This window comes from Sphaerodactylus townsendi, linkage group LG13, assembly GCF_021028975.2.
Source record: "Sphaerodactylus townsendi isolate TG3544 linkage group LG13, MPM_Stown_v2.3, whole genome shotgun sequence".
Taxonomy (NCBI): Eukaryota; Metazoa; Chordata; class Lepidosauria; order Squamata; family Sphaerodactylidae; genus Sphaerodactylus; species Sphaerodactylus townsendi.
The window spans coordinates 23,551,752-23,576,966 of NC_059437.1; the positions used below are offsets into that span (position 1 = coordinate 23,551,752).

A 25,215-nucleotide genomic window follows, 5' to 3' on the forward strand; every position below is an offset into this window, starting at 1 on the left:
CAAAATGAGCCTGGGATGGAAGATTTGTTCATCTCTTTTAAGAACCTCAACTCAAAAGGTTGGTTCACATCGGGGTTTGGAGACAGAGCATGCAGATACCTCAACAGTAGCAGTCAGTGTTTATTCTGCAACTGTAATTCCCTTTAACATCATATTGGAATATACTATAGTTTTTCCTTTATAGGCCAAGGAATAAGGGATATCTGGTCTTCTTCTGGAGTAGTAGGGTAGTTCATAACATTCTCACGGATTCTGGTGTTAAAAAGCTGATAATATCAATTGATCCTTCGGGTTTCCAACTTTCTTTTAAAAAGCAAATCTATCTGATACTTTCCAGACTGCATCTTCTACAAGTGTTCCCATTGAAGGAAAAAGCCACAATTTTTTTTTAGAAAAATGATTGTATCAGACAGTGCCTATAGTTATACCATCCCCCCCCCCAAAAAAACCAGGCCCCCATGTGTAATCTTTGCAGTCAGCCTACGCAAAGCAATGAAAGATTTCTCTAAAGAGTTGCTTTAAATAAAATGATTGATATTAGGTTATACATCAATTTATGTACTTCTGGTCCAGTGGTTCTTGACTTTTTCCTTAGCTTATTATTTATTGACAGAGTTTTCATGAGGAGAATGAGAGTGTAAGGGAAAGCAAAATTTGAACAAATGTCAAATGGAAAATATATATATATACACAATGAACACCCTTGGCAACTCTTGTCTATCCCTCCTGTGGAAGTGCAGTGACCTCCTGTTACACGTACTCCCTCAGCATCTGCTGTTGTATCTTTTCTTCTCAATTTATTGTAGACTTTTTGGACTATACAACTTTAGGATGTAAAGTTCTAGTTAGGGTTGCCAGGCACATACCTGGAACCAGCAGGAAACTTTGGGGACAGGGCATAGGAAAAAAAGATAATTCCAATGTTGTACCATAGAGATTAGCAAAATCCAAGGCTGATTCCGCATGGGCCAAAAACAGCAGTGTGAAAACAGTGTGAAAATGGTGTAAAAGGGTTTAAAACAGTGTAAAAGGGTTTATACTGTTTTCACACCGTTTTCACACCACTGTTTTTGGCCCGTGCGGAATCAGCCCTAGATTGCCAGGAATGTGACTTCTGGATTTTAGCTGGAAGCGATGCTGTGGCAGGCCCCTTCACCCTCCTAACTATTTGTGGTGGACTTAGGCAGCCTTCTAACTATGCTGGCCAGGTTTTCCCACCTTTTCCTTGACTAAGCGGTTTTGATGGTAGCATGTGCTTATCTGCTCAGCCCTAAAAAATCCAGAAAGGTGAAATGAACCTGTTTTTGCCTTATGGCAAGCCCCACTTTTCAAAGCACCAGAGAACTAAGGCAAGTTCAACAACAGAAGTAAAATTTATTGAACAAAGTAGATGGGATCAGGAGATATTTCAAATGGATGGACATCAGGCAAGAGAAAGCTACATACAAACTTCAGTATTTGACATAGACACAGTTCTTAATTCAAGCTTTATAAGTTTCTTCAGTCGCTTAAATGTTATGAGAGGTTCTTTATTTTAAGATGGTTCAGATAAATGTTACTGGCTAATGGATTCATAATAACTTTGGATTCTAACAGTCTGGTACCCTTTCACTGTTAACTGCCCACTTCTCACAAATCTCCCTTCTGTAACTTTAGCAGAACACTTATATACCAGACTGGGAATCCACCTGTGTATATAATTCCTGTGCTAGCTGGGTTAGGAATTCTTCCCCTGGAAGATATATTCCCTTTGCTTTTATTTATAGTCACCAGTGGAAAGTTCCCCTACCACTCCACCTTCAGCCTTGACCACTAAATAAAACTCGCAGTTCTCCTGTCTATTGACTGCTGTCCACACACACTGAACTCAGTACATTTCAAGCTAGAACCACTCCCTGATGAAAATTTCCTCCGAGTAGATATTTAACACACAGTTAAGGGACTTGATGTTGCAGGAATCCAAATTCAAGGAATCCAAATTCAAGGAATCCAAATTGCAGGAATCCAAATTCAAAAAGCTCACAAATCTTTTCCTCTCAGAGAGATACCTCGTCCCTCTGTCAGTCTGCTGGTTTCTTTACCAATCAAAGCAATCAAAGCTTACCCAACCAGGATGCTTTCCCATTCCTAGGAAGTTTTTCCCCACTCTGTTGTGGTGGCACCCTCCACTGACTGACTTGCACCTTTAAACTTCTGTTTGTGCAGCCTGTCACAGATGCCAATTCATCAATTACATTCTTTCCCTCTTCCATTCTCTCTTGCTGCTTATTTACGCCCCAGTGGGGAACCAGGTATGTTTTGGCAGGGAATTGCCATTCCAAAGCAGGCAAAAGGTACCCCTAGGACCTAGACCTCATTGTATTTATTTTGCTTTGTTTAAAGTATGTTCTAGTTGTTCTGGGGAGCTGGCAAGATCCCATTGTGCTTTGGTTTAAGTTGCACATGAAGCACAACTATACCTTATAAAGGAACACAGGACTGCCACTTAAAAATGGCAGTTGTATGGCCCCTTCCACACTTGCAGAATAATGCACTTTCAATCCACTTTCACAGCTGTTTGCAAGTGGATTTTGCTATTCTGCACAGCTGCAAAGTGCATTGAAAGTGGATTGAAAGTGCATTATTCTGCATGTGCGGAAGGGGCTTAGGTCAAGTTTCCTTCAGATATCATTGAGCCTTCATCTCAAATTATTGGCTGCCTTTAGCAGTGTCAGCAGACATATTATCGTGATTCCAGAAAATGAGGGAGGTGTTGTAGATGTTACTGTGAGAACAAAGATATGCTATACAGCGTTACTGTTTTTTGACAGTAATCCCTTGCTTTCCTCACACTTATGGTAACTCATCCCTTTCTGTTACCAAGTTAAATTCAGAGTTATTTAACTTAAAACATTTTAATTCCATCGAAAGCTAATATTATGTCCAGAGGTGGGATCCAACCAGTTCTCACCACTTCTCTAGAAGTGGTTACTATTTTTTTATGAGTGCCGAGAAGGGGTTACTAAAGCAACCTCCCTGCCCAATAGGGACTGGAGGTGCGTGTGTGCGGCAGCGCCACTGTTTGAATCCCACCACCATCAGAACCTGTTATTAAAATTTTTGGATCCCACCACTGATTATGTCTAATATAAAGTCTGTATCTTAATATTTATGTAGTGTTCCAATGTTTGTTTGTTTTTTACAAATGCTAGCATTTCAGGGGTCAAACTACAAGTTACTTGTGTTTGGGTTCCATAACAAGTAATTTAGCTGTATGTATTGTCGAAGGCTTTCACGGCCGGAATCACTTGGGTGCTGTGTGGTTTCCGGGCTGTATGGCCGTGTTCTAGCAGCATTCTCTCCTGACGTTTCGCCTGCGTCTGTGGCTGGCATCTTCAGAGGATCTGATGTTGGGAAAGCAAGTGGAGTATATATCTGTTGGAGTGTCCAGGGTGGGTGGGGAAACCTTGTCTGTGAGTAACAAAGGCGGCAACCAGGTCAATAGTTGAGGGCATCTGAATAGAAGTATGAGTAACAATGAAGACTGGGAGTAACCCTGTAGATAGCAAGGTCACTGGTGGGAGCATCTGAATAGAAGTATCCTGGCCTTTGTTTCTATTGTCTATGGTCATCCTGTGTTTGTGTGGAGCTGGTTTGACACAGTCTTGACCCTACTATTTTTCAACACTGGCAGCCAAGTTCTGTTCATTTTCATAGTTTCATAGTTTCATAGTTTCATAGGTAATGCCACGGTTATCTTGGAAACAGACCAATACAAAGAAAAAATCAGACAACTTTTGGACCACACAACATACAAAAAGTTAAAACAGGACCCAACCAACAAAATCACCAGGAAAACCAACACCTTGATTAAAAACTCCTCAATTGATCCAATCATTCGCAAACGTTTCTGCAAATCTGAAGCTCACCCTCCTAGACTCTATGGACTCCCAAAAATCCACAAGGACTCCACTCCACTCTGACCTATTGTGAGTGCAATTGGATCTCCTACATATGATTTGGCAAAGTTTCTGGCCACACAACTGCAAATCCATATTGGACTTACTACACATTACATTAAGGACTCAACTCACTTCATTGAAAAAAATCAGCAAACTCAAACTCAACCCCAATGACAAACTGATCAGTTTTGATGTGGTGTCCCTATTCACCAAGGTCCCCATAGCAGACACCATGACACTCATTAACCAGAAATTCCCAAAAGACATCACAGCCCTGTTTCAACATTGTCTCACTACCAGCTACTTCCAGTGGGATAATGAATACTATGAACAGAAAGATGGGGTAGCCATGGGTAGCCCTCTTAGCCCTGTAATAGCAAATTTTTATATGGAACATTTTGAGAAACAAGCCCTGAAAACAGCACCAAAAAAGCCCACCATATGGTTCCGTTATGTGGATGACACATTCACCATTTGGAGCCACGGAGAAGAAGAACTAAACAAGTTCCTGGACCATATCAACACGATCCACCCAAACATCCAATTTACTATGGAGAAAGAAAATGAAGGAAAACTGAAATTTTTAGATGTTTTAGTCATCCGCAAACCAAACCAGCAATTGGGACACACAGTATACAGAAAACCTACTCACACAGACAGATATCTACACAAAAACTCCAATCACCATCCAGGGCAAAAAAGGAGCACCATAAAAACTTTGGTACATCGCGCAAACAGAATCTGTGAACCTCACCTCCTACAAGATGAATTGAATCACCTAAACAGGGCTCTACAGGCTAATGGTTACTCTTATACAGAAATCAGAAGGGCTGCAAGACCAAGAACAAGCCACATGAACAAAGATAAAGAGCCATCTAGAGCAGGGGTAGGGAACCTGCGGCTCGAGAGCCGCATGCGGCTCTTCTGCCCTTGCACTGCGGCTCCACAAGCGGAGCTGCCAGCCCCATCCTTGCCCACCCTGCAGGCAGCAGGGCAAGCAAACCAATTGCCCGCAGCCGGCTGGGCCGCACCACAGGCTTCCCCTCTCGCCCGCCCCGTTGGAGCGGGGTGGGTGTTTTCCCGGAGGCCGGCAAGGCCAAGCTGCCGGCTTCATCCTTGCCTGCCCTGCAGGCAGCAGGGTGGGCGCACCAATTGCCCGGCTTCCCCTCTCGCCCGCCCCGTTGGAGCGGTGAGGCTGAGCCACTAGCCCCATCCTTGCCCGCCCTGCAGCCAGCAGGGCGGACGCATCCATGCGCTTCTCAGAATGAGTGGAGTAAAAGGTAAAAAAACCAAATATATACAGTGTTATCTTTATTTTAAATGTCAACAATTATTTGCGGCTCCAAGTGTTTTCTTTTCCCGTGGAAAACGGGTCCAAATGGCTCTTTGAGTGTTAAAGGTTCCCTACCCCTGATCTAGAGGGAAGGTGTTCTTACCATACATCAAGGGAACCACTGATCGCATAGGAAAACTGATGAAGAAGCACAACCTACAAACAATCTACAGACCCACTAAGAAAATTCAACAGATGCTACGTTCAGCAAAGGATAAGAGGGATCCTTTAGCTACTGCAGGAGTCTATCGCATACCATGCAGCTGTGGACAAGTCTACATAGGAACCACCAAACGCAGCGCACAGACACGTATCAAAGAACACGAAAGGCACTGCAGACTATTTCAGCCAGAAAAATCAGCAATAGCAGAACACATGATAAACCAACCTGGACATAGAATATTATTTGAAAAAACAGAAATTCTGGACCACTCTGAAAGCCACTACGTCAGACTACACAGAGAAGCAAAATTGAAATCCATAAGGCTACTATGGACGATCATTTTAACAGGAAGGGTTAAAGAAACTATGAAAATGAACAGAACTTTGGCTGCTGTGCAGTGTTGAAAAAATAGTATAGGAGTCTAAGATCTGTAGTCCAAACCAAAGCTCCACACACAAACACCAAGGATGCACCATAGACGAAATAGAAACCAAAGGAAGCCAGGATACTTCTATTCAGATGCTCCCACCAGCATGACCTTATGCTATCTACAGGGTTACTCCCAGGCTATAGGTCTTCATTGTTACCTTTCATACTTCTATTCAGATGCCCTTCAACTATTGACCTGGTTGCGCCCTTTGTTACCTCGCTACAGGACAAGGTTTTCCCACCCACCCTGGACACTCCAACAGATATATACTCCACTTGCTTTCCCAACATCAGATCCTCTGAAGATGCCACCAGCCACAGATTTGTAGCTTGAAACGCATCAGGAGAGAAGTGCTACGCTTAAGAACACGGCCATACAGCCCGGAAACCACACAGCACCCAAATTTAGCTGTAAATGCAGCCATGGTGGGTCCAATTAGTGCCATGTCACTGGGGAAGAGAAAAGAAGTAATTACCTGTGCTGCTTTTGAGCCCCAGTAGCAAAAAAAGAGAGAAAAACAATATAGGTACCTCAGTATAGGTACCTGTCCTTTCTCTTTCTTTCTCCACACAGGTTCAAGTAACAGGGGTGGAGGGTGCAGTTTCTATTAAAGAAACATTACAGGTGTGAGCTTAAAAATAGCTTTTCCATAGGACCAAGATCACAACCCACAACTGATTTTAGCAAGTGAATTACACATGGGGGGATCTGATTACTCCCCCCCCCCAATCATGTGTACCTCACAACTGTGACACCATTGGGCATACTATTCATAACATCTCACCATGTGAGTTGTGTCTTTTCATTATGAATTTTCGTATCAGTGATTTGCACAAATGGCATTTATGGAGGTCGGGGGAGAGGGAGAAAACAGTTCAGCAGGGGAATGCTACTCAGCTGTGGCAGGAGCGTTATTTCTCAACCGGCTGCTATTTTTGTTGCATAATGATCCATGTGAACAAGACTGACCACCTTGCTCTGAAATGCTGATCTGAGCAAGTGATGGATCAGTCAGATGCCCACTTTGCTGGGTGGTCATTTGTTATATGCATTAAGCTGGCTGTGTAGTCAGGGCCAGGTTGTAAATTGGTCCTTAATGATTGGCGTCCAACAGTGTACACTGGAGTGAATTGGGCTTTCATCATTGTGCTACCAACTATCCTGCACCTTTTGAAAAGTCTCAATAGAGATGACACTCTATATGATTAGGTAGCATTGACAGCTCTTCCTTCTTTCTCTGTTGGCATTCAGACATCTCAGTGCATTAGCAAAAGAAATTGATTTTCTTTTCGCTGCTAGCAACTTTCCACTCCTAAGCTAATCTAAAAGTAATTTAATTGCATCAGTAGCCCTGATGTTTCCTTAAGGTCAATTGTTGCATTTGAGTTTGGGAATGAGCCATTTTGAACTGCAAATAGAATTTTCCATTTTCGTTTTCATTCTGATCACTAATAAAATTCAGTGTATTTGCAGTATATGTCTTAGGAAATCCCTTCATGATGATAGTGGAATAAACAGAGAACTTTTTTTCCAAATAGATATTATTTGAATCTGACATGGTCAGGGGCATAGCTACAGAGAATAGCACCCAGGGCAAGCACTGAAATTGCACCCATATTCCATTTCCCCAGCATGACCTCCACAGTGAGCAGTGGAGTATGAGTGTGGGGGAGGGGGTATGCTGAGCCACCCTGCTTATGTTAGAAGGAAGGGAGGGAGGGAGGGAGGGAGGGAGGGAGGGAGGGAGGGGGAGAGGAAAAATACTGCCTTGGGTGCCATCTATATAATAATTATTATTTAACCATTGAGTATCTCAAATATCAGGTGGGTGGGTAGGTCTCAGCTACTGTTCTTCTCTGGCTTTTCAGCCATGCAGCTCCTGCCTCAAGGCTCAGCCAAGCCCAAATCCAGCCTGCGTGGCCTTCATTTGGTGTGTACTTACTCAGGGTGCATACTTACTCAGCCAGGCTGCTGCTCTGGCTGGGGCAGTGGGACAAGGGTGCCAGATGCAGGTCACATAGGCAGCCCTCGTTGGCCCTCTGTCCCCTCAGCTGCCACCCAAGGAGTGTAGGATAGCTGGGGCCACTTTTCTCAACCTCAGAGGGTGGTGATGGTGGACAGACCCAGCTTGCCTGCCTGTCTGCCGCTCTGGTGGGGGAGGCTGGGGTGGGGGGCAAAGACTGAAATGTTATTTTACTGGAAAAACAGTAGATTACACTAGATCTGACTCCCGAATAAGTGCAATTTTGAACCTATTTGGACCTAGAGAAGTGATCTCTGTGGGTTAGGGTTGCCCGCTCTGGGTAGGGAAATGCCTGGAGTGGCCATTTCCAGAGTGGCCATTTATTCTAGGTGAACTGATCTCTGTTGCCTGGAGATGTTGTAATCTTGGGAGATCTCCAGCCGTCTCCTGGATGTTGTCAAAACAGATAATATATGCTTATGTGGTTAAACTAGGGCACTTTCTGTATGGCCAAAACAAAGTGGGGTGCAGCTGGGGTACATGAGCCCAGGCAGCCTTGGGCTGTTCACGTGCCTCTGTGCAGGCACCTCCAGAGCTAATGCAGGTCACCAACATGCCTTCTTAGCTGCAAGGCTTGTTAAAACAAAAGAATCACACAAATCGCGATTCTTCAAAATTCCAGGGGTGGGGGGCGCGGAGCAGACTTGCATTAGGAGCTGGATCTGTATGAAGTCCCAACCCCTGGGTTTTATCCCACCCTTAACCCACGTTTCTTGGCCCTTGCAGAAAGGGGCAAGGACTTGCAGTTTGAGTGACAGATAAGTTTGTCGGAGTCCAAATAGGGCCTGGAATTCTCCTTCAGTTGATCTCCAGACTCCTGCAGTTGATCTCCAGGAGAAATTATACCTTTGGAGTGTGGGTTGTATGACATCATGTCACCACTGAGCCCCCTCCTGTCCCCCCACACCCCACCCTCCTCCTGTCCCCACACCCCACTGCCATCACCCTCCCATCCAAATTTTGTTCTGGGAGAGTTTGGGAACAAAATGGGGGTCTGATGGGGAAAGGAGAAGTCATCCTCCTCTCTTCTGCAAATGGACATGACTGTATGTTGGAGCAACAATGTAGGTGAATACCTGCCAGTAGGAACAAAATAGGGATGATGATTTAACAGTACCATACACAGAAAATTGGGACTGTGCCTCGAAAACAGGGATTCTGGAAGTTATTATTAGGATTTCATTCCTTTAGCCTGAATAAACCAATTTTGGCTCGATATTTGCCTTTACCCAACAGCATCTCTAATAAGCTGACAAGCGTCCAGTCCCTTCATTTAATCCTAATTTAAAATGTAACTGCAGACTTGGACTGGTTTTGCTAGAGTAGAGACAGCCAGCTGCTCTAAGCCACATTACACGGAAGGCCAAGACCCAGAAATTTGTCTCTATTTTTCACAACTTGACAACGTGTCTCTTTCCTTTACTAGTGAAGCTGTTGGTAAATGGGTTTAGCAGACCTATGGATGGGAAGCCAGGGGCCAGTCAAAATTGCTTTGAGAGCCAGACTTAGTCCCACCCTGACGGCAAAAGCTGCCAGAAGACTCGATGCTGCAGGTTGCTGCTTCTAGAATTATTCTCATCAATGTTTGTGCACCATTGTGTCTACATTCAGCCATTTGCCTGACAGGCGCTTTCCTTATCGTGCAATTTATCTCAAACTTTTTTTTTTACCCATTCCTCTTTTTGTCTCATTTTTTCTTTTTTAGCTTTAGTCACAAAAAGACCTCCACAGCCTTTGTACCCGACGGAGAACCAGACGAGTGTTATAGATGTCCAGCTGGGTAAGTTCCTTTATGGGAATAATAGATCCCGAACTTTCTCTCTGGTTAAACAGATGAGGAAGATTGAACAAAGCAAGAAAGGTTTATTGCCAGTGTTACTACATGCAAATCAATTCGCAGCTTCTCAGCTGCAGTGGTAGAATTCATTGCAAGAACCTTTTAAAGAAGAGTTTGTGTAGCATTGGGGAGGATTAGTGCTAATTGTTTTCATTGGCTGTTTGGAAGGAAGGGATTGTTGCAGGAGATGAAGGATGGAATCATTCATGCCAGAAACAATAAGTTTTTCATTCATCCAGAGATGTGGTGAAAGTCAGAGTCCCAGTGCCTTGACAAACAATATGAATCAAATCGGGCATGTACAATTGGTGCCAAGATGAAGCTGCCAATCATTTATGGTGACTCACGCTGAGTTTGTAAAGCTTGGATTCCAAAAATGGGAAGGAGTGCCAGGCCCTCGGGCAGCCATCCTGCATGGGTGTTTCAGGGATCAGAACCGTGGGCAGACTGGTCATTTAACTTACAAAGCTGTTTCCGGGTGGATCACCGGAGGCCAGGAGTGAGCAGAGAAAGCCCCAACAACTCTGCCAATGCCTCCGGTCGCTTGGCTTGGATCCTTCAGCAGCAGTGATGAGCAGTCTCAGACAACTAGTTGATTCTTCCCATACTGCCACTAGTTTTTAGGACAGTGGTTCTCAACCTTCCTAATGCTGCAACCCTTTAATACAGTTCCTCATGTTGTGGTGACCCCCAACCCTAACATTTATCCATTTTGCAGATGGAGAACACTGATGCAGAGAGTCTTAGGTGACCTCTGTAGAAGGGCCATTCGACCCCCAAAGGGGTCCCGACCCCCAGGTTGAGAACCACTGTTTTAGGAGGAAGCAGTGGATGATGCTTTGTGGAGTGGCCCTGCAGGGCTGGCTTGTCGTTCCACAAGACCTGGTCAGGCTTGTTTGATCTAAGCCCATTTTCTCTTCCCAGTCCACCCCAGTCAGACATTGCATGTTCCCATTGGGTATTACCTGGGGCTGTTCCTGAATATTGTCTGTTTCTAGGTATTAACTCCAAGGGATCGCATTCAATGCAGCCAAAACAAGTGGTGAAAAAAATTATCAACCAAGCATGTGTGGTGTTTTGCTGCTGTTTGATTCTCCATCATCCAACCAGATACTTAGCATCATTGTCCTTCTCCTTCTTGATACTGAATGTCATAGGCCTCTGAATCCAAGTGGCTGTAGTAACTCGCTTGGTTTTATCTGCCAGCATCCTTGCTTGCAGATGCTGCACTGTGATTTCGCTGACTGTGGATTGCCTCTGCCAGTAGGTCTGATGTAGGAAATGAAGCCTAGGACTTTTAGAACAACGGATGAGGAGAAAAACAGGACTGAGAATAACAGCATCCCACAATGTATGTGAGAGACATTTGCTGAGAGAGCTCCCCACATGTGATGCTTTCTCTAATCCGAAATAGTAGTGAATAGTTTTAACTCAGCTCTGTTAACAGTTGATGGAGTCACACTCTTAGTCATTCCACTACACCTGCTATCATTGATATGGAAATTCAGATATAGCAGCAACTGCAGAAGACATAGATACATACATATAGACAAGCTATTATCTCTTTTTGTCCTTCAGCCATCTTTTTAACTTTCTGTGTCCAAGCCCATTTTTAAGGAAATTGTGTCTTTTTTGCTCAGAAAAATAGCCACTATTCCTTTCCTGTGTTATGAATTAGTTCAACATGCAAAGTAGCATCTTGTAGACAATTTAAGAAGCAACCAACCTCTTCAGTAAAGCCAGATACTTTTAATGTGACCTAATTGCAGGCTTCAAGTAACACCTAAAGCAGGCTTTGTTCTTCTTAAGATGCTTTACCCCTTCCATTCTTTTATAAAATGACAAAGATCAAAACAGTCCTGTCAGACTGAGACAGAAACTAAATGCAGGCACTGCTGTCCTATTGGTTCTCTCTCTCTCTCTCTCTCTCTCTCTCTCTCTCTCTCTCTCTCTCTCTCCACACATCCTAGTGCAAGTTTAGAATGAGATTTTCAAAAGAATAAGAAGCTTAAAAAAGTAAAATGTGGATCGTCCAAATTATATTGGTTTCCTAGTTGCTTTGCTTTAACAGCCAGTGATTTGATCTTAAGTAGAATGAGAATGATAGTCATTTAGAAGAAGAATAAGAGTTTGAATTTATATCCCACCTTTCTCTCCTGTAAGGAGACGCAAGGTGGTTTATAAGCTCATTTCCCTTCCTCTCCCCACAACAGACACCTTGTGAAATAGGTGGGGCTGAGAGAGTTCCAAAGAACTTTGACTAGCTCAAGGTCACCCAGCAGGAATGTAGGAGTATGGAAACACTTCTGGTTTGCCAGATAAGCCTCTGCCACTCAGGTGGAGGGGTGGGGAATCAAACCCAGTTCTCCAGATTAGAATCCACCTGCTCCTAACCATTACACCACCCTGGCTCTCCCAGCATGATGTATGTGGCGAATGACAGCTCTCTTTAATAGAGCTATCATTCAGAAATTATGAGCTATAGAATTTATTGTATTTGGAGACTATTGAAAAGTGGAGACTATTGAAAAGTCCTTGGACAACAGGCACATTACTGCAGACTCGTTCGATGATGGAACAGCATTAGCAATAGTCAGGATGATTTTTTCCCAAGGTCTCAGCAGGTGAAACAATGTTGAAAGCTCTTCCAGATGCAGACTGGAGCAACACAATGCTTCTCTATCTATTGTTGCACTATCCCAGTACAAAATTAAATGTACGTTTCCAGTTCTGTGATGCCTGAACCAACCTTGTAACTGGCGAGTTTAATGTCTGCTGATGTTTTTGTCTTCTGCTGGTGTTTACTCTGTTGTTGTGGTTTTTTCTGGCTAGGATTTAGTTGCCCTTCCATCATATTTCATGGTAGACTGTATGAAATGGTCTCATTAGTTTGGAAAGCAAATTTCATTTCAGTGCAGGCTTACACGGTGTTTCACCTGGCTCTGTCCTCATCTCTTCCTGGCTCGAAAAAGTTGTACTTAGATTATCTGCCCTTCTCAACAAATGTAATTTTGGTCTTTGTCTAATAGCACATGTTTACATTGCTGTAATAGGATGAGAGGGGACTACTACTCTTTCTTGTACCACTCCTGCTTCTTTGACCGTCTTCTGATCTGTGCAGTTCCCAAATTATTGTGCCTGCTCCCAAGCCACCTTGCCTATGGATGATCGCAGATCCTGGATCATGTTCTTTCATGTATTAGATATTTTCAATGAAGAAATCTGGCATTACACAATTCTGCAATGATGTTTATAGCTGCAGAATCCCCCCCCCTCTCTCTCTCTCTCTCTCTCTCTCACTCGCTCACTCACTCTCACTCTCACTCTCACTCACTCTCTCTCTCTCTCTCTCTCTCTCTCTCTCTCTCTCTCTCTCTCACACACACACACACACACACACACACACACACACACACACACACACACAGAGCCATACCTCCTTATCTCATCAATACCATTTCCAAGTGAAGTCATAGAACTGGCAGTCTCAAGCTGGCAACTGGTGATCTCTGTAAATTACCACTGGTCACAGAGATCCCCAAATTACAACAGGTTATGGGAATTAGTTCCCAGGGAGAAGATGGCTGCTTTGGAAGGTGGACTCTGACATTATATCTGCTGAGGTCCCTCCCCTGCCCAAACTCCGCCTTCCCCTTCACGCTTCCGCCTCCACCCCACAAATCTCCAGACTTTTCCCAACCCAGAGCTGACAACCCGACCAAGTCATCATGAACTTTCACACTCTGCCAAGATACTTTATAACTCTGTCCATGTATGGGGCATCATCTTCTTTCAGTAACATGCGGTTGCTCACCTGTTGAATTTAATTTGACATAATGTATGTAGGCTGCCTGATAGTTATTAAATGGGTAACTGAGGAAGCCTTAAAGAGTTTTAAATCAAAGTAGTCACCTGTGACTGTGTGAAGTTATAGCCCTAAAGATCTGCTTCCCTGTCAAATGGGATACTCAAATAAGAGGCAGGAGGAAGTCAGCAAGACTTCAGAGGCTGCAAGATTTTCTAGGAGGCTTCATTCCATGCTGGATTTATTTGAGAGGTGCCAAGGTACCTGGAAACTATTGCCCCTAACTGAAAGTGCTGAAAGGCAGCTGAGGGCCCTGAGCTGGGAAAGGAACAAAGTGTGATTTAATGGCCTGAAAATAACCTTTGGTCAGGCCCTACATCCAAGCTCAGGGTAACCATCCTTCCTGCTCTCTCCATCAGCCCAATAAGGAACAACCAGGCCCATTTGCATGGGAAGCCTGGAAGCCTGGATTTTTGCAACCTTGCTGAGGTTGACAAAAAGGATGCACTCTTAATCTATGGGAGCCTGCATATATTTGTAACTTCTTTAATGTGTGAAGACAACTGTAAGCGAAGCATGCTGGCGGGAAATTGTTGGTTCATTAGGTTAACGATTTCATTAAAAGTGATATCTCTGTGTAAATAAATGACAATTGTAACAGAGATAGGGGTAACTCGTCTTAGTTGTTTTGGCCTCCAGCTTCATCTGTAATGCAGCTGGATTTCTACCGTAGTTTCTGATTGCGATGGAAGCCAAAATGTCTAACAGATCACTGGTTGGATGCAGTTGGATTTCTACCGTAGTTTCTGATTGCGATGGAAGCCAAAACATCTAACAGAACACTGGTTAGTTTTCGTTGTGTTAGATCTTTGATGTATACCCACTCACTACATCACCACATAGAGAATATTTTTAAAAAACACTATAGCAATATCAGGTCTAATCTTCAAATAAATGATGATGCAGGCCTCTCTGTCCTCACTGGGTCTTTTTTTGTAAATTCATACATGGGCCAGATGTTAAATATTTTTAGCCAGGAGTAAACTATGCATGGAGAGTGGCAATGGTTTTTTTTTTTCAAATTTCACACCTTGTTCTGCAGTGCCCATGCTTGCACGTAAACTGCAGGTGTATCAACAGAAAATGGAGGCCAGGGCAAGAACTGAGTTTTCTGGGGGGTCCCATGCCCATTCACAGCCTCCCTGTCAGGCGTGGGGGCTCCCTGCACAGGGCCTTGCTGCAGACTGAGTCTAGTTATGCTAAAATTAAAGTTCCAAAAACTTGGAGGTGATCTGCTCAGAAAAAAGTGATTCTGTATACATTTTAAGGGCAATCCTCAAGATTTCTCAAGAGATTCAGCAGATGCCATTGAATTTCATCTAAAATAAAATTTGTGGTGCATTCAGATTATTTTTTTTTCAGATGAAACATCTACAGGATTTGTCTGGAATACGAGAAGCACATTCCCTATTGGATAGTGTCCATTCATCATCAATTATTAGCAAAATAACTCATTCTCCCCTGTACTTTCATTTAAGGGCTGCAGTAGTAGGTCCCAGTATATACTAACAGACTGACCTGATTTTAGAGGTAGAGAAATGGAGTACTGTGAAGGAAAAGCTTCCTCACTAATAATGAAAGATGTTTTTGTTATCTAGTAATAAATGCAGCTGAACTTTCTGCAATTCAACTTATCTCCACAAAAGCGGCAAAAAAAGAAATAATGTTAGTTCTGAAAGCCTTACTTTATTTTGATTGGGTTTTCAAAACTTGCAAGCCTTTTTAAAGCTATGCGTTAGGGGAAAAAGATTCTTTCATTTATGCACAGCAGAAGAAATATAAATTAAAAGTGGGGTAACTTTGCAACAGTTTCCCATCCCTAAATATATCCATCCCCGTTCCTGAAATGGATTCACACTGTGACTTTTATGTTCTTTTCACTAGGCTTGTCATGACAATGAGTTATTAGAATGTGAATGGCTCGTATACTCTGTAAATTACAGGATAGTAACATTCCGCTGTGCTATTTTGACCTTTTCAACATTCTGCAATCTACTGGCTTTGCCATTCAGCATTTCCCCTTGTTTACAGCTTTGCTAAATGGGTGAGAAGTGGAAGAATGGGTCAGCCAATCAAAATGTACAGTATTGATAAAGGTCAGGATTGTGCATCATGCTATTTTGTCAAACAGCTGGCTATCAAAGGTTAACAGTGCCGTCCTAAGAACATTTTCCTTGGAGTAAGCCCTGCTGTATAGACCCAATTAATGTTCTGAGTAGACCTGCTTAGGATTGGTGTTTAAAACTTCGAGATTTATATGATGAGCTTGTAAGGGGAAAGGTATAGGAAAGAGGACAAAAAGGGACTTCTTAATTGAGTTTAATGGCGGGTAGCTATGGAGGAGTGGAAGTATTCACAATGGCTAATGTGGATTAAAATCTCAAAACGGTAACACTGAAACACTTATTGTTTGGACTATTTTACAAAGGTAAGTCACCATCAGAACCTTAGGATGCTTTTGAAACTCTGATCCCATACAGGTGATGGAACTAATGCGTGAGCAATCTCACACAGTTGTAGGGTGCCAAACTCCAGGTGAGTAATATAATTATCACACTGTACCTATTAGCTTTGGGTCACCCAAGACCAAATAAATTTCAGAACTCTTCAATATGCTCTGTATCCTAATAATTCTTATTCCGTTTCTTCACAGACAAAGATATTCAAGCAACTCTTATGCACGTACAATATACAAATAAATCAATTTTTAGTACCAAAAAGTCACAATTCTTCTGTTGTGCTTATTTCAACTACAAGAAATCTATACAATAATTAGTGGGCAATTGAACCACTGGTTTGGGTTTCAGTTTTGCAGAGCTTCTTCTTTCCCCATCTATAAAGCGATTGACATAAGGATATGTTTCATCAGAACAGAGTATCCCAACAGTGATCAACATTATCATTCATTTTAAACATATCTACTTATATTATTTTCTGGACTTCTCCTGGAATTACAGCTGATCTCCAGATTATGGTTAGCCATTTCCCTGAAGACAGTGGCAGTTCCAAAGGATAGGCTCTATGACATCATGTCCCTGCTGAACTCTGACCTCCCCCAACACTACCCCTACCCCCCCCCCGACCCGCCAAGGATTTTCTGACTTGGAGTTGGCAGCTCTACCCTGGAGATTGTTTGGTTGTCTGTATCATCATGTCAAGCGCTCAGGATTTTTTTATTTATCAAGTGCCGATGCCGAACAGTGTGTGATAAAATGCTAATCCTGACGGAGTCAAGAAAATACAATACAGTCTATGCCATCTCTCGTTTTTTGTTTTATTTTAATTCTAGGTATTTAGGGCTGCTGAGAAAAAAAGACTGGGGGGGGGGGCAAAATTCCAGGAAGGAAGGCTGATTATCCTGAAGGCCTGAGAAAGGTGCTACTAGTTTGCAGCTATAGTTTTAGTAGACCCTTTGTTGAGGAGAAGAGAAAGAGGAAATGAACCCTTGAAACAGTAGCTGTATCACAGGCCCCTTCCGCACACGCAAAATAATGTGTTTTCAAACCACTTTCACAACTGTTTGCAAGTGGATTTTGCTATTCCGCACAGCTTCAAAGAGCACTGAAAGCAGTTTGAAAGTGCATTATTCTGCATGTGCGGAATGAGCCTCAGCCTTTCCTACCTGATAGGGTTTTTGTGAAGATCAGACACTCTGAGCACCTTGGAAGAATGGGATGTAATGGTAAGGAACTTGGGGGAGGGCAGTGTATGTTTTGAACTGTGGAGTTTCAAGCACTTATGGGCACTTTCATTTTTGAAGGAAAGGACCTGCAATTTCCACCAGTTCTGCAGCCTCTTGAGCCCAGTGAAGAAATTTTGTTCCCAGGTCATCATGTTTTTTGGGGGCGGGGGGGGGAGGGGGGGTTAGGGTCAATATTCTTGAGTTCAAATAGACAAGATGAAAATCACATATGTTCTCTTGAATGGTTTCAGCCATCTTGTGGGTTTTCTCTCTCGACCAATAGGTAGGCAGAAAAAGATTCTTGGTCCCGCCCTGTCGTCAGTTGCCGCCAATTTGCCCCAGTATCTTTTCCTGCCTCGTAGGTAGTGCAGCAACTTCGTCAGGCTCCGTGCTTAATCTTCCTAACTTTACCTCAGTGTGTCTTTTTGTCTTCATTGTGATTTCCCTTGTTTGTGATCCTTATCTCTGCCCCCACACCTCCCCTCCCTTCCCTGGGACCAACGGTGTGATCGAGAACTGCGCGCCAAAATTCACCTCAGCAATGGCGACGGCGCCATTTTCCCCGGAGAGGGAGGCCTTCTGCAGGTCGGCTGCAGAAAATACCCGGGCCTCCGCCCGAGCTCTCCGCTCGCCCCCACGTAGTGGTTGGGCTGAGTCGGAGGAGAGGGAGTCCGCGGCGGAACGCAGGGGAAGACTCAGAAGCGCTTCCCGCTCTCCGGGCGGCCGCAACGGGCGCCGCGCTGCCTCAGCCGACCCCTGCTCCGGTCGCCGGGAGGCGCCAAGGGAGAGCCGCGGCCGCAATGACGGGCCTCTGGAACAGGCCCCGGGCGCAAACGGAGGTCTGCAAGGCCCCGTGCTGGCCCGCCCCGCCCTACCAGCACCGCCTTCGCAGCGGCAACGGAACCCTGAGAGCACCTCAAACTCGTCGTTGGTCAGGCAAGAGTCTTTGCTCCCTCCGGTCCCAACTAGGGTGGGCGACATCCCTGCGGATTGGAGCCGTTTTCCCCCCACCAGTTGGTGGAATTAATGTGCTCCTCCATTGGCGAGGAGGTTGATCACCGCCTCAGTTCCATAGGCCTTAGTGCAAGTCATCGCAGGGCTCAAGCCCGTTCTAGGTCACCCAGGCCAGGCAGGGAGGTGTCGCGCTGGCGCCCCAATATTTTGGACTCTGACATTAGTGATGTCAGTGAGGGTGAACTGGATCCAGATTCAGACCATTTCTCTGATCCCGACACCCAAGTTCCCCAAGTCGCAGAACAAACACATCGCCTGTTCAAGTCAGAACAACTGGCAACCCTATTAGCAAAAACTATCTCAGCTTTGGATCTTCATGATTCAGCAGAAGCTGAAGACCCCAATGCTACCAAGCCCTCTAAGCCGATTAAAGGCGTCCCCAAAGGGCTTACTGCCATCTTCGCTGAAGAAGAGAGCGTGCAGTTTTTTCCACTCCCCGAGTCATTCGAAAGGAAATTTTAAAAAGAATGGATCAGTCCAGCAGCGAATAGGGGGTTCCCTCAAATTTTCAAAAAATTATATCTGGCCCCAGAGCACCTCCACAACTTAATTAGGACCCCTCTGGTAGACGGTCCAGTCTCTGCCCTGCACTCAGGGGGTTTGGTCTGTCAGGACGGTGAAGGCAATTTAAAAGATGCCATGGATAGAAAAGCCGATGCCAGCATGCGCAGAGTGCACGAAGGGGCGGCCATGGCGGCCAGAATACTGGCTCCTGCAGCCACAGTCTCCAGGGCCACCATCGTGTGGCTACAACGTCTTTTGTCTATTATCCCCCCCAGGATCAGGGCATCAGGGAGGGGGTGGAGAGAGTGATGATGGCTGTCTCCTTCTTTGCAGATGCCTCCTTAGATGCCTTTTTAACAACATCGCGCATCATGGCTTCTGCATCCGTAGCTCGGCGGTTGCTGTGGTTAAAACCGCGGCAAGCAGACAACCTGTCAAAAACGGTAGTGGCCAGCTACGATTTCCAAGGGGGAACTTTATTCGGAACACAGCTAGACAAAATATTGGTGGAGACAAAAAACCACAAAAAGACCATGCCTAGGTCAGTTAGATCTGACAAACCTAGGTTCACACCTAGGCCTTCCTTTCGCTCCTTTCGGTCCACATATCACCCTCAGAGGGACAACAAAAAGACCGGCTGGCAGGGGCACAATTCCTTTAGTAGACGACAGGACTTTAAGGGTCAGGGCAAGTCGGGAAAACCCTTCAGATCTGAACCCAATCCCAACAACAAGGCCTGACTCCCCAGCTATCCCGGTCGGCGGGCGACTACGTCACTTCCAGCAACTGTGGGTGCTCCCCCATGCCGACCGCTGGATTCAGGAGATAGTTTCTTCAGGCTACTCCTTAGAGTTCCTTTTCTGGCCCAAAGAAAAATTCATCCCCTCTCCCATAGGATCCCAACCAGAGAAGAGGGACAGGTTGAATGCTGCAATCATGCACCTGCTTTCCATCAAAGCGATAGAACCGGTGCCAATGAACCAATACGGCCAGGGAATTTATTCCCACTTTTTTACTGTCCCCAAAAAGAACGGGGACACCAGAGCCATTCTCAATCTCCGGCACCTCAACAGGCACCTGCGAAAATTCCGCTTCAGGATGGAATCTCTCAGGTCCACGGTGGCAGCAATTCAACAGGACGACTACCTCACGTCCCTAGATCTGAAGGAAGCGTACCTGCACATTCCAATCAATCCAGCGCACTTTCGCTTCCTCAAATTTGCTCTGGGAGACCATCACATCCAGTACGTCGCTCTCCCATTTGGGCTAGCCACAGCTCCCAGAGTTTTTACCAAAGTTTTGGTAGCCCCGATAGCCCTTCTACGCAGCAAGGGCATTCATATTTACCCTTACCTGGACGACCTGCTTATCAGGTCCAGGTCCCGAACCCAGGCCCTCAGCAATGTCACGATGGTCCAGAGGACACTTTCGGAACACGGGTTCCTGGTAAACTTGCAGAAGAGCTCAACGCTTCCCTCCCAACGGATGGAGCACCTGGGGGCTCTAATCAACACTACGTCCTGCACCCTGTTTGTGCCCCACAACAAGGTGACCAAAATCCAGGAGGCCGGTCGCAAGGTCATACAAGAGAGGGCCAGCTCCCTGATGCACCTAGCAAGTTTGTTGGGTCTACTCATGTCTACTATAGACTTAATCCAATGGGCAAGGGCCCACGCGCAGCCGCTGCAAGCCTTTCTGAGACCCTTTGCCGTTCAGATCATTCAGAGAAAACATCGTTCCCTGTCCTTGACACCTGCGGTTCGGCACAGTCTCATATGGTGAACGGCCAAGTCCAACCTCACCAAAGGGAAGGTTTTTGCACCCCAGAAGGCGCTTCACATATTTTCAGATGCCAGCCTGTCGGGATGGGGAGCCAAACTGGATCAACACCTGGCTCAGGGGACCTGGTCAACGGCTCAGTCCCAGCTACCCATCAACGTGCTAGAAATCAAAGCAATCTTTTTGGCATTAAAATCTTTCCGACATCTTCTCCTCCGCCGGCACGTGATCGTCCACACGGACAACATATCGGCCAAATGCTACCTGAACCATCAGGGGGGATCTCGATCCTTACAGTTGCACAAGGAAGCATTCCCTATCCTTTTGTGGTCTGAGGCCAATCTTGCGTCGCTGAGAGCGGAACATGTGAGAGGATGTCTGAATGTGGAGGCGGACTGGCTCAGCCGAACCAAACTCTCCAATGCTGAATGGAAGCTGAAGCCGGAAGTTTTTCAAGAGATTGCGACCAGGTTCGGGGAACCAGTGATCGATCTCTTTGCCTCCCCTTTCAACGCGCAGATGGACTGCTTCATGACACGGTTCTATCATCCCAGCGCAAGGGCTACCGACGCTCTGACAGCCCCCTGGCCAGGGGGTCTACTTTATGCCTTTCCACCTCTACCTCTATTACATCGGCTGCTCCGGAGGGTGCAGACAGAGGGGAGGGAGGTCATCTTGGTAGCACAGGACTGGCCCAGGAGGTCCTGGTACTCAGTTCTACAACAACTTGCCATCGCCCAGCCTCTGCCGCTGCCCGTGACACCGAACTTGCTGTCTCAAGGCCCCCTCTTCCACCAAGATCCAGGGTGGCTCAGGCTGACCGCCTGGCACTTGAGCGGCGGAGATTGAGAAAGAAAGGCTACTCCACCGCCGTCATCGACACCATCGTTGCGGCTAGGCGCAGGTCCACCATTGCGATCTATAACTCCTCCTGGAAAGCCTTTGCTAGATGGTGCAACAGGAAACACGTGGACCCAGAGTCACCTTCAGTAGCTTCTGTTCTTAGCTTCTTACAGGAGGGCTTCGCGAAGGGTCTGCGTAGTGCTACCCTTCGTAGGCAGCTGGCGGCATTGGCCACGGTCCTTCCACTGTTTGACGGGCTTCCTGTAACCAGACATCCAGATACTCAAAAATTCCTTAAGGGGGTCCTACAGTCACAGGGGCCAGTGGTTCACCGCTTCCCGTCTTGGAGGCTGCATGCAGTTCTGGATGCGCTCACTAAGTCCCCGTTCGAGCCTGTCCAGTCCATACATCTGCGATGGCTTAGGATGAAGCTCCTCTTCTTGGTGGCCATAACATCGGCCAGGCGGGTGTCTGAGATCAGGGCCCTTTCAGTTAATCCGAATCTGCGCTTATTTTTTCCAGACAGGGTTGTCCTCAAACTTGACCCCTCCTTCCGACCCAAGGTCGCGTCACACTTCCATTTGACACAGGAGGTGGTCCTGCCAAATTTTTGTCCCAGACCCTCCCATCCGAGGGAGAGGCGCTGGCATTGCTTGGACGTTAGACGTTCACTCAAGGCGTTTATTATACGCACTGAGCAGTTGAGGAAGTCTGAAACCTTATTTGTTAACGTAGCTCCACGTAGACTTGGAGAGCCTACATCCTCTGCTTCGATTAGTTCTAACATCAGAGCTTGCATCATTGAGGCACATAAGGCCAATCAGCTTCCCATCCCTCATGGGATTACTGCTCACTCTACGAGGAGTGCGGCCGCTAATGCGGCTCTATATAAACATGTTCCTCTGGAGCAGATCTGTAAGGCGGCCACCTGGGCCTCTGCCTCGTCTTTCGTAAGACATTACAGATTGACCTCCCTGGATGCCCTGCAGGCGTCTTTCGAGAGAAGGGTCCTGGAGCACGTTGTCGGAGATTAACTGAACCCGCCCTATTGGGTTACTGCTTGGGGAGTTCCAAAAGATGGCTGAAACCATCCAAGAGAACGACCCATTGGATACTCACCGTGAAGGGGTCTTCTCTTGGGTGGTGGAAGCCATCTTGGCCCTCCCTGTTCGTTCCTTTCTGACATCGTGCTCCGGGCCAGAGTTGTTCTGTTAGTCATTGGACCCTGCTCATGTTTACTGTTTCTTGTTTGTGTTATTGTTATCGTTTACTTGGTCCCTTCCCCATGTTGACCTTTAAGTGTCCGGCTTTGGACTATGTTCTGTTGTCGTGTGAAGTTACTCGGCTGGTCAGATACTGGGGCAAATTGGCGGCAACTGACGACAGGGCGGGACCAAGAATCTTTTCCTGCCTACCTATTGGTCGAGAGAGAAAACCCACAAGATGGCTTCCACCACCCAAGAGAAGACCCCTTCACGGTGAGTATCCAATGGGTCGTTATATCGGTCCATAAAATGCAAACTTCACGGTTCAGCAGCCTCAGTTTACTTTGATGCCATACAGTAAACAGAAGGGATTTTCGAAGGCTTTCAAGGCCAGATTCAACTGGTTGTGGTGGGTTTTCTGGGCTGTGTGGCATTGCTCTGGTGGATCTGGTGGATGCAGCCAAAATGTTAGGAACAAGATCCACCAGACCATGGCCACACCGCCCGGAAAACCCACCACAACCAGAAGGGATTTTATTTATTTTTTATTTATCTGCATATTTATTTCCTGCCCATCGCCAAAGTCCCTGGATGGGGTACCGTTATAAAACCATAAAACAATCTTAAAAAACCATCATAAGACTACTTTTAAAATCATCCCCATTTAACCCTCCTAAAAATGCATAATCAACCATCCCCATAAACTTGTATTATGCACCCCCCAATGCACTTTTCAAAAAATTGGTCTGGGCAAATGCATAGAGTGCTGGTACAGCAATAGCAGGTTACAGATACAATAAAAGGGAGAATGGGGGGGAGGAAGGGATGGGTACCACCCAAGGGGGACACACATATGCCTGGGTACAGAAGAAGATTTTGGCCAGGCACCTAAACTCTTGCAGAGTCGGCGCCTGGCAGACCTCCGGAGTAGAGTTTTCCAAAGCACTGGGGCCACTGCAGAGAAGGCCCTCCAGGTGCCCCCCCCCAAAAAAATCTCAGAAGTTGATTGTGCTGGCCCCTTTCTACTGGCCTCAATGCCTGAGCAAGTCTGTATGGGAGGAGGCATTCCTTCAGATATATAGGGCCCAGGCCATGCAGGGCTTTGTATGTCAGTACCAGCACCTCATGACAGGTGTTATGTGATGACACCCTGAGATGTCCACCAGTAGCCAGGCTGCAAGGTCTGTACCAGCTCCAGCTTCCAGACTGTCTTCAATGGCAGCTCCACATAGAGTGCATTACAGTAATTATAACAGGGAAGTTGTCTGCACATGGATGACTGTGGCCAGGTCATTTCAGTCCAAGTCAGAGTGGATCTGGCAAACCAGCAGGAGAACATGATAAGTATTCCAGTGACAGTGATGGATCAAGGATAACCACCCAGGTCTCCTCACGCAATGCGTGATTGGTGTTTGGAATATGCTGTCACAGGAGGTGGTGATGGCCACTAACCTGGATAGCTTTAAAAGGGTCTTGGACAGATTTATGGAGGAGAAGTCGATCCATGGCTACCAATCTTGATCCTCCTTGATCTCAGATTGCAAATGCCTTAACAGACCAGGTGCTTAGGAGCAGCAGCAGCAGAAGGCCATTGCTTTCACATCCTGCATGTGAGTTCCCAAAGGCATCTGGTGGGCCCCTGCGAGTAGCAGAGTGCTGGACTAGATGGACTCTGGTCTGATCCGGTAGGCTCTTTTTTAGGTTCTTATGTCTTGCATCCTATCTTTTTTTGTGGTAAAAACATCCCATTCAGTATCAGGTGCCTCTTAATCTCCATTTAGCTTTGCTTTTCAAAATCAGCTCCCTTTTAAATACTATTAGCATTTTAAACGAGAAAAGATGGATACTAGGATGTGTTTAGTGCCTAAATGTGTTTGTTTCCCTTTTCCCTCTGTCCCATTTTTCATTGCTGTAGTGGGTTTCATGCTGTATATATTCTACAATATGAGCAATAGATTGCCTTAAATGCAAGGTTAGAAAAGCAGCATATCAATATATCTAATAAATAAACAACTACCCACCCACACATAGCCTGCCATTTGCATTTTATGAATATATGTAAACATAAGATATTCCTCTTGTCTGTTTGAGCCCTTTGTTATCTTCTAAGACAGGGGTCTGCAACCTGTGGCTCTCCAGATGTCCATGGACTACAATTCCCATCAGCCCCTGCCAGCATGGCCAATTGGATTTGTAATCCATAAACATCTGGAGAGCCGCAGGTTGCAGACCCTTTTCTAAGATAATGATGTTAATGATTACAATTATTATTATCATTATTGTTATTTATAGTCTACCTTTCTTACTGGCACTCAAGGCATGAGTATATACAATCAACAGGATGGAGTATTCAATAAACAATGAAATTATTGTAGATGTCAGAACTAACCATTAATCTAATAAACAGAACCGAAGCAAAGATTGAGTATTAACACTACCCATTAAATGATGCAAAAATTACATAGTAGGATCCCTGCTTACAGCAGTCTATACACACCACAGTCCCTAATCATTTATCCAAGCAACTCTGTGAACCATTTTGTACAGTACAATGCTAGTTTCTGTGTAGAAAAGCCCTCTTCAATAATTCAGTTTT

The 25,215-nt window shown here is 45.5% G+C and overlaps 1 protein-coding gene across 1 annotated transcript in view; it reads left to right on the plus strand.

Moving 5' to 3' along the window:
• Nucleotides 1–25,215, plus strand: part of IL1RAPL2 (interleukin 1 receptor accessory protein like 2) — a 552,812-nt gene that overhangs the window by 408,042 nt on the left and 119,555 nt on the right. The window contains exon 6 of the mRNA XM_048514525.1: nucleotides 9,596–9,670. Coding sequence (XP_048370482.1) covers nucleotides 9,596–9,670 — 75 coding nt within the window. The remainder of the gene's footprint in view (nucleotides 1–9,595; nucleotides 9,671–25,215) is intronic.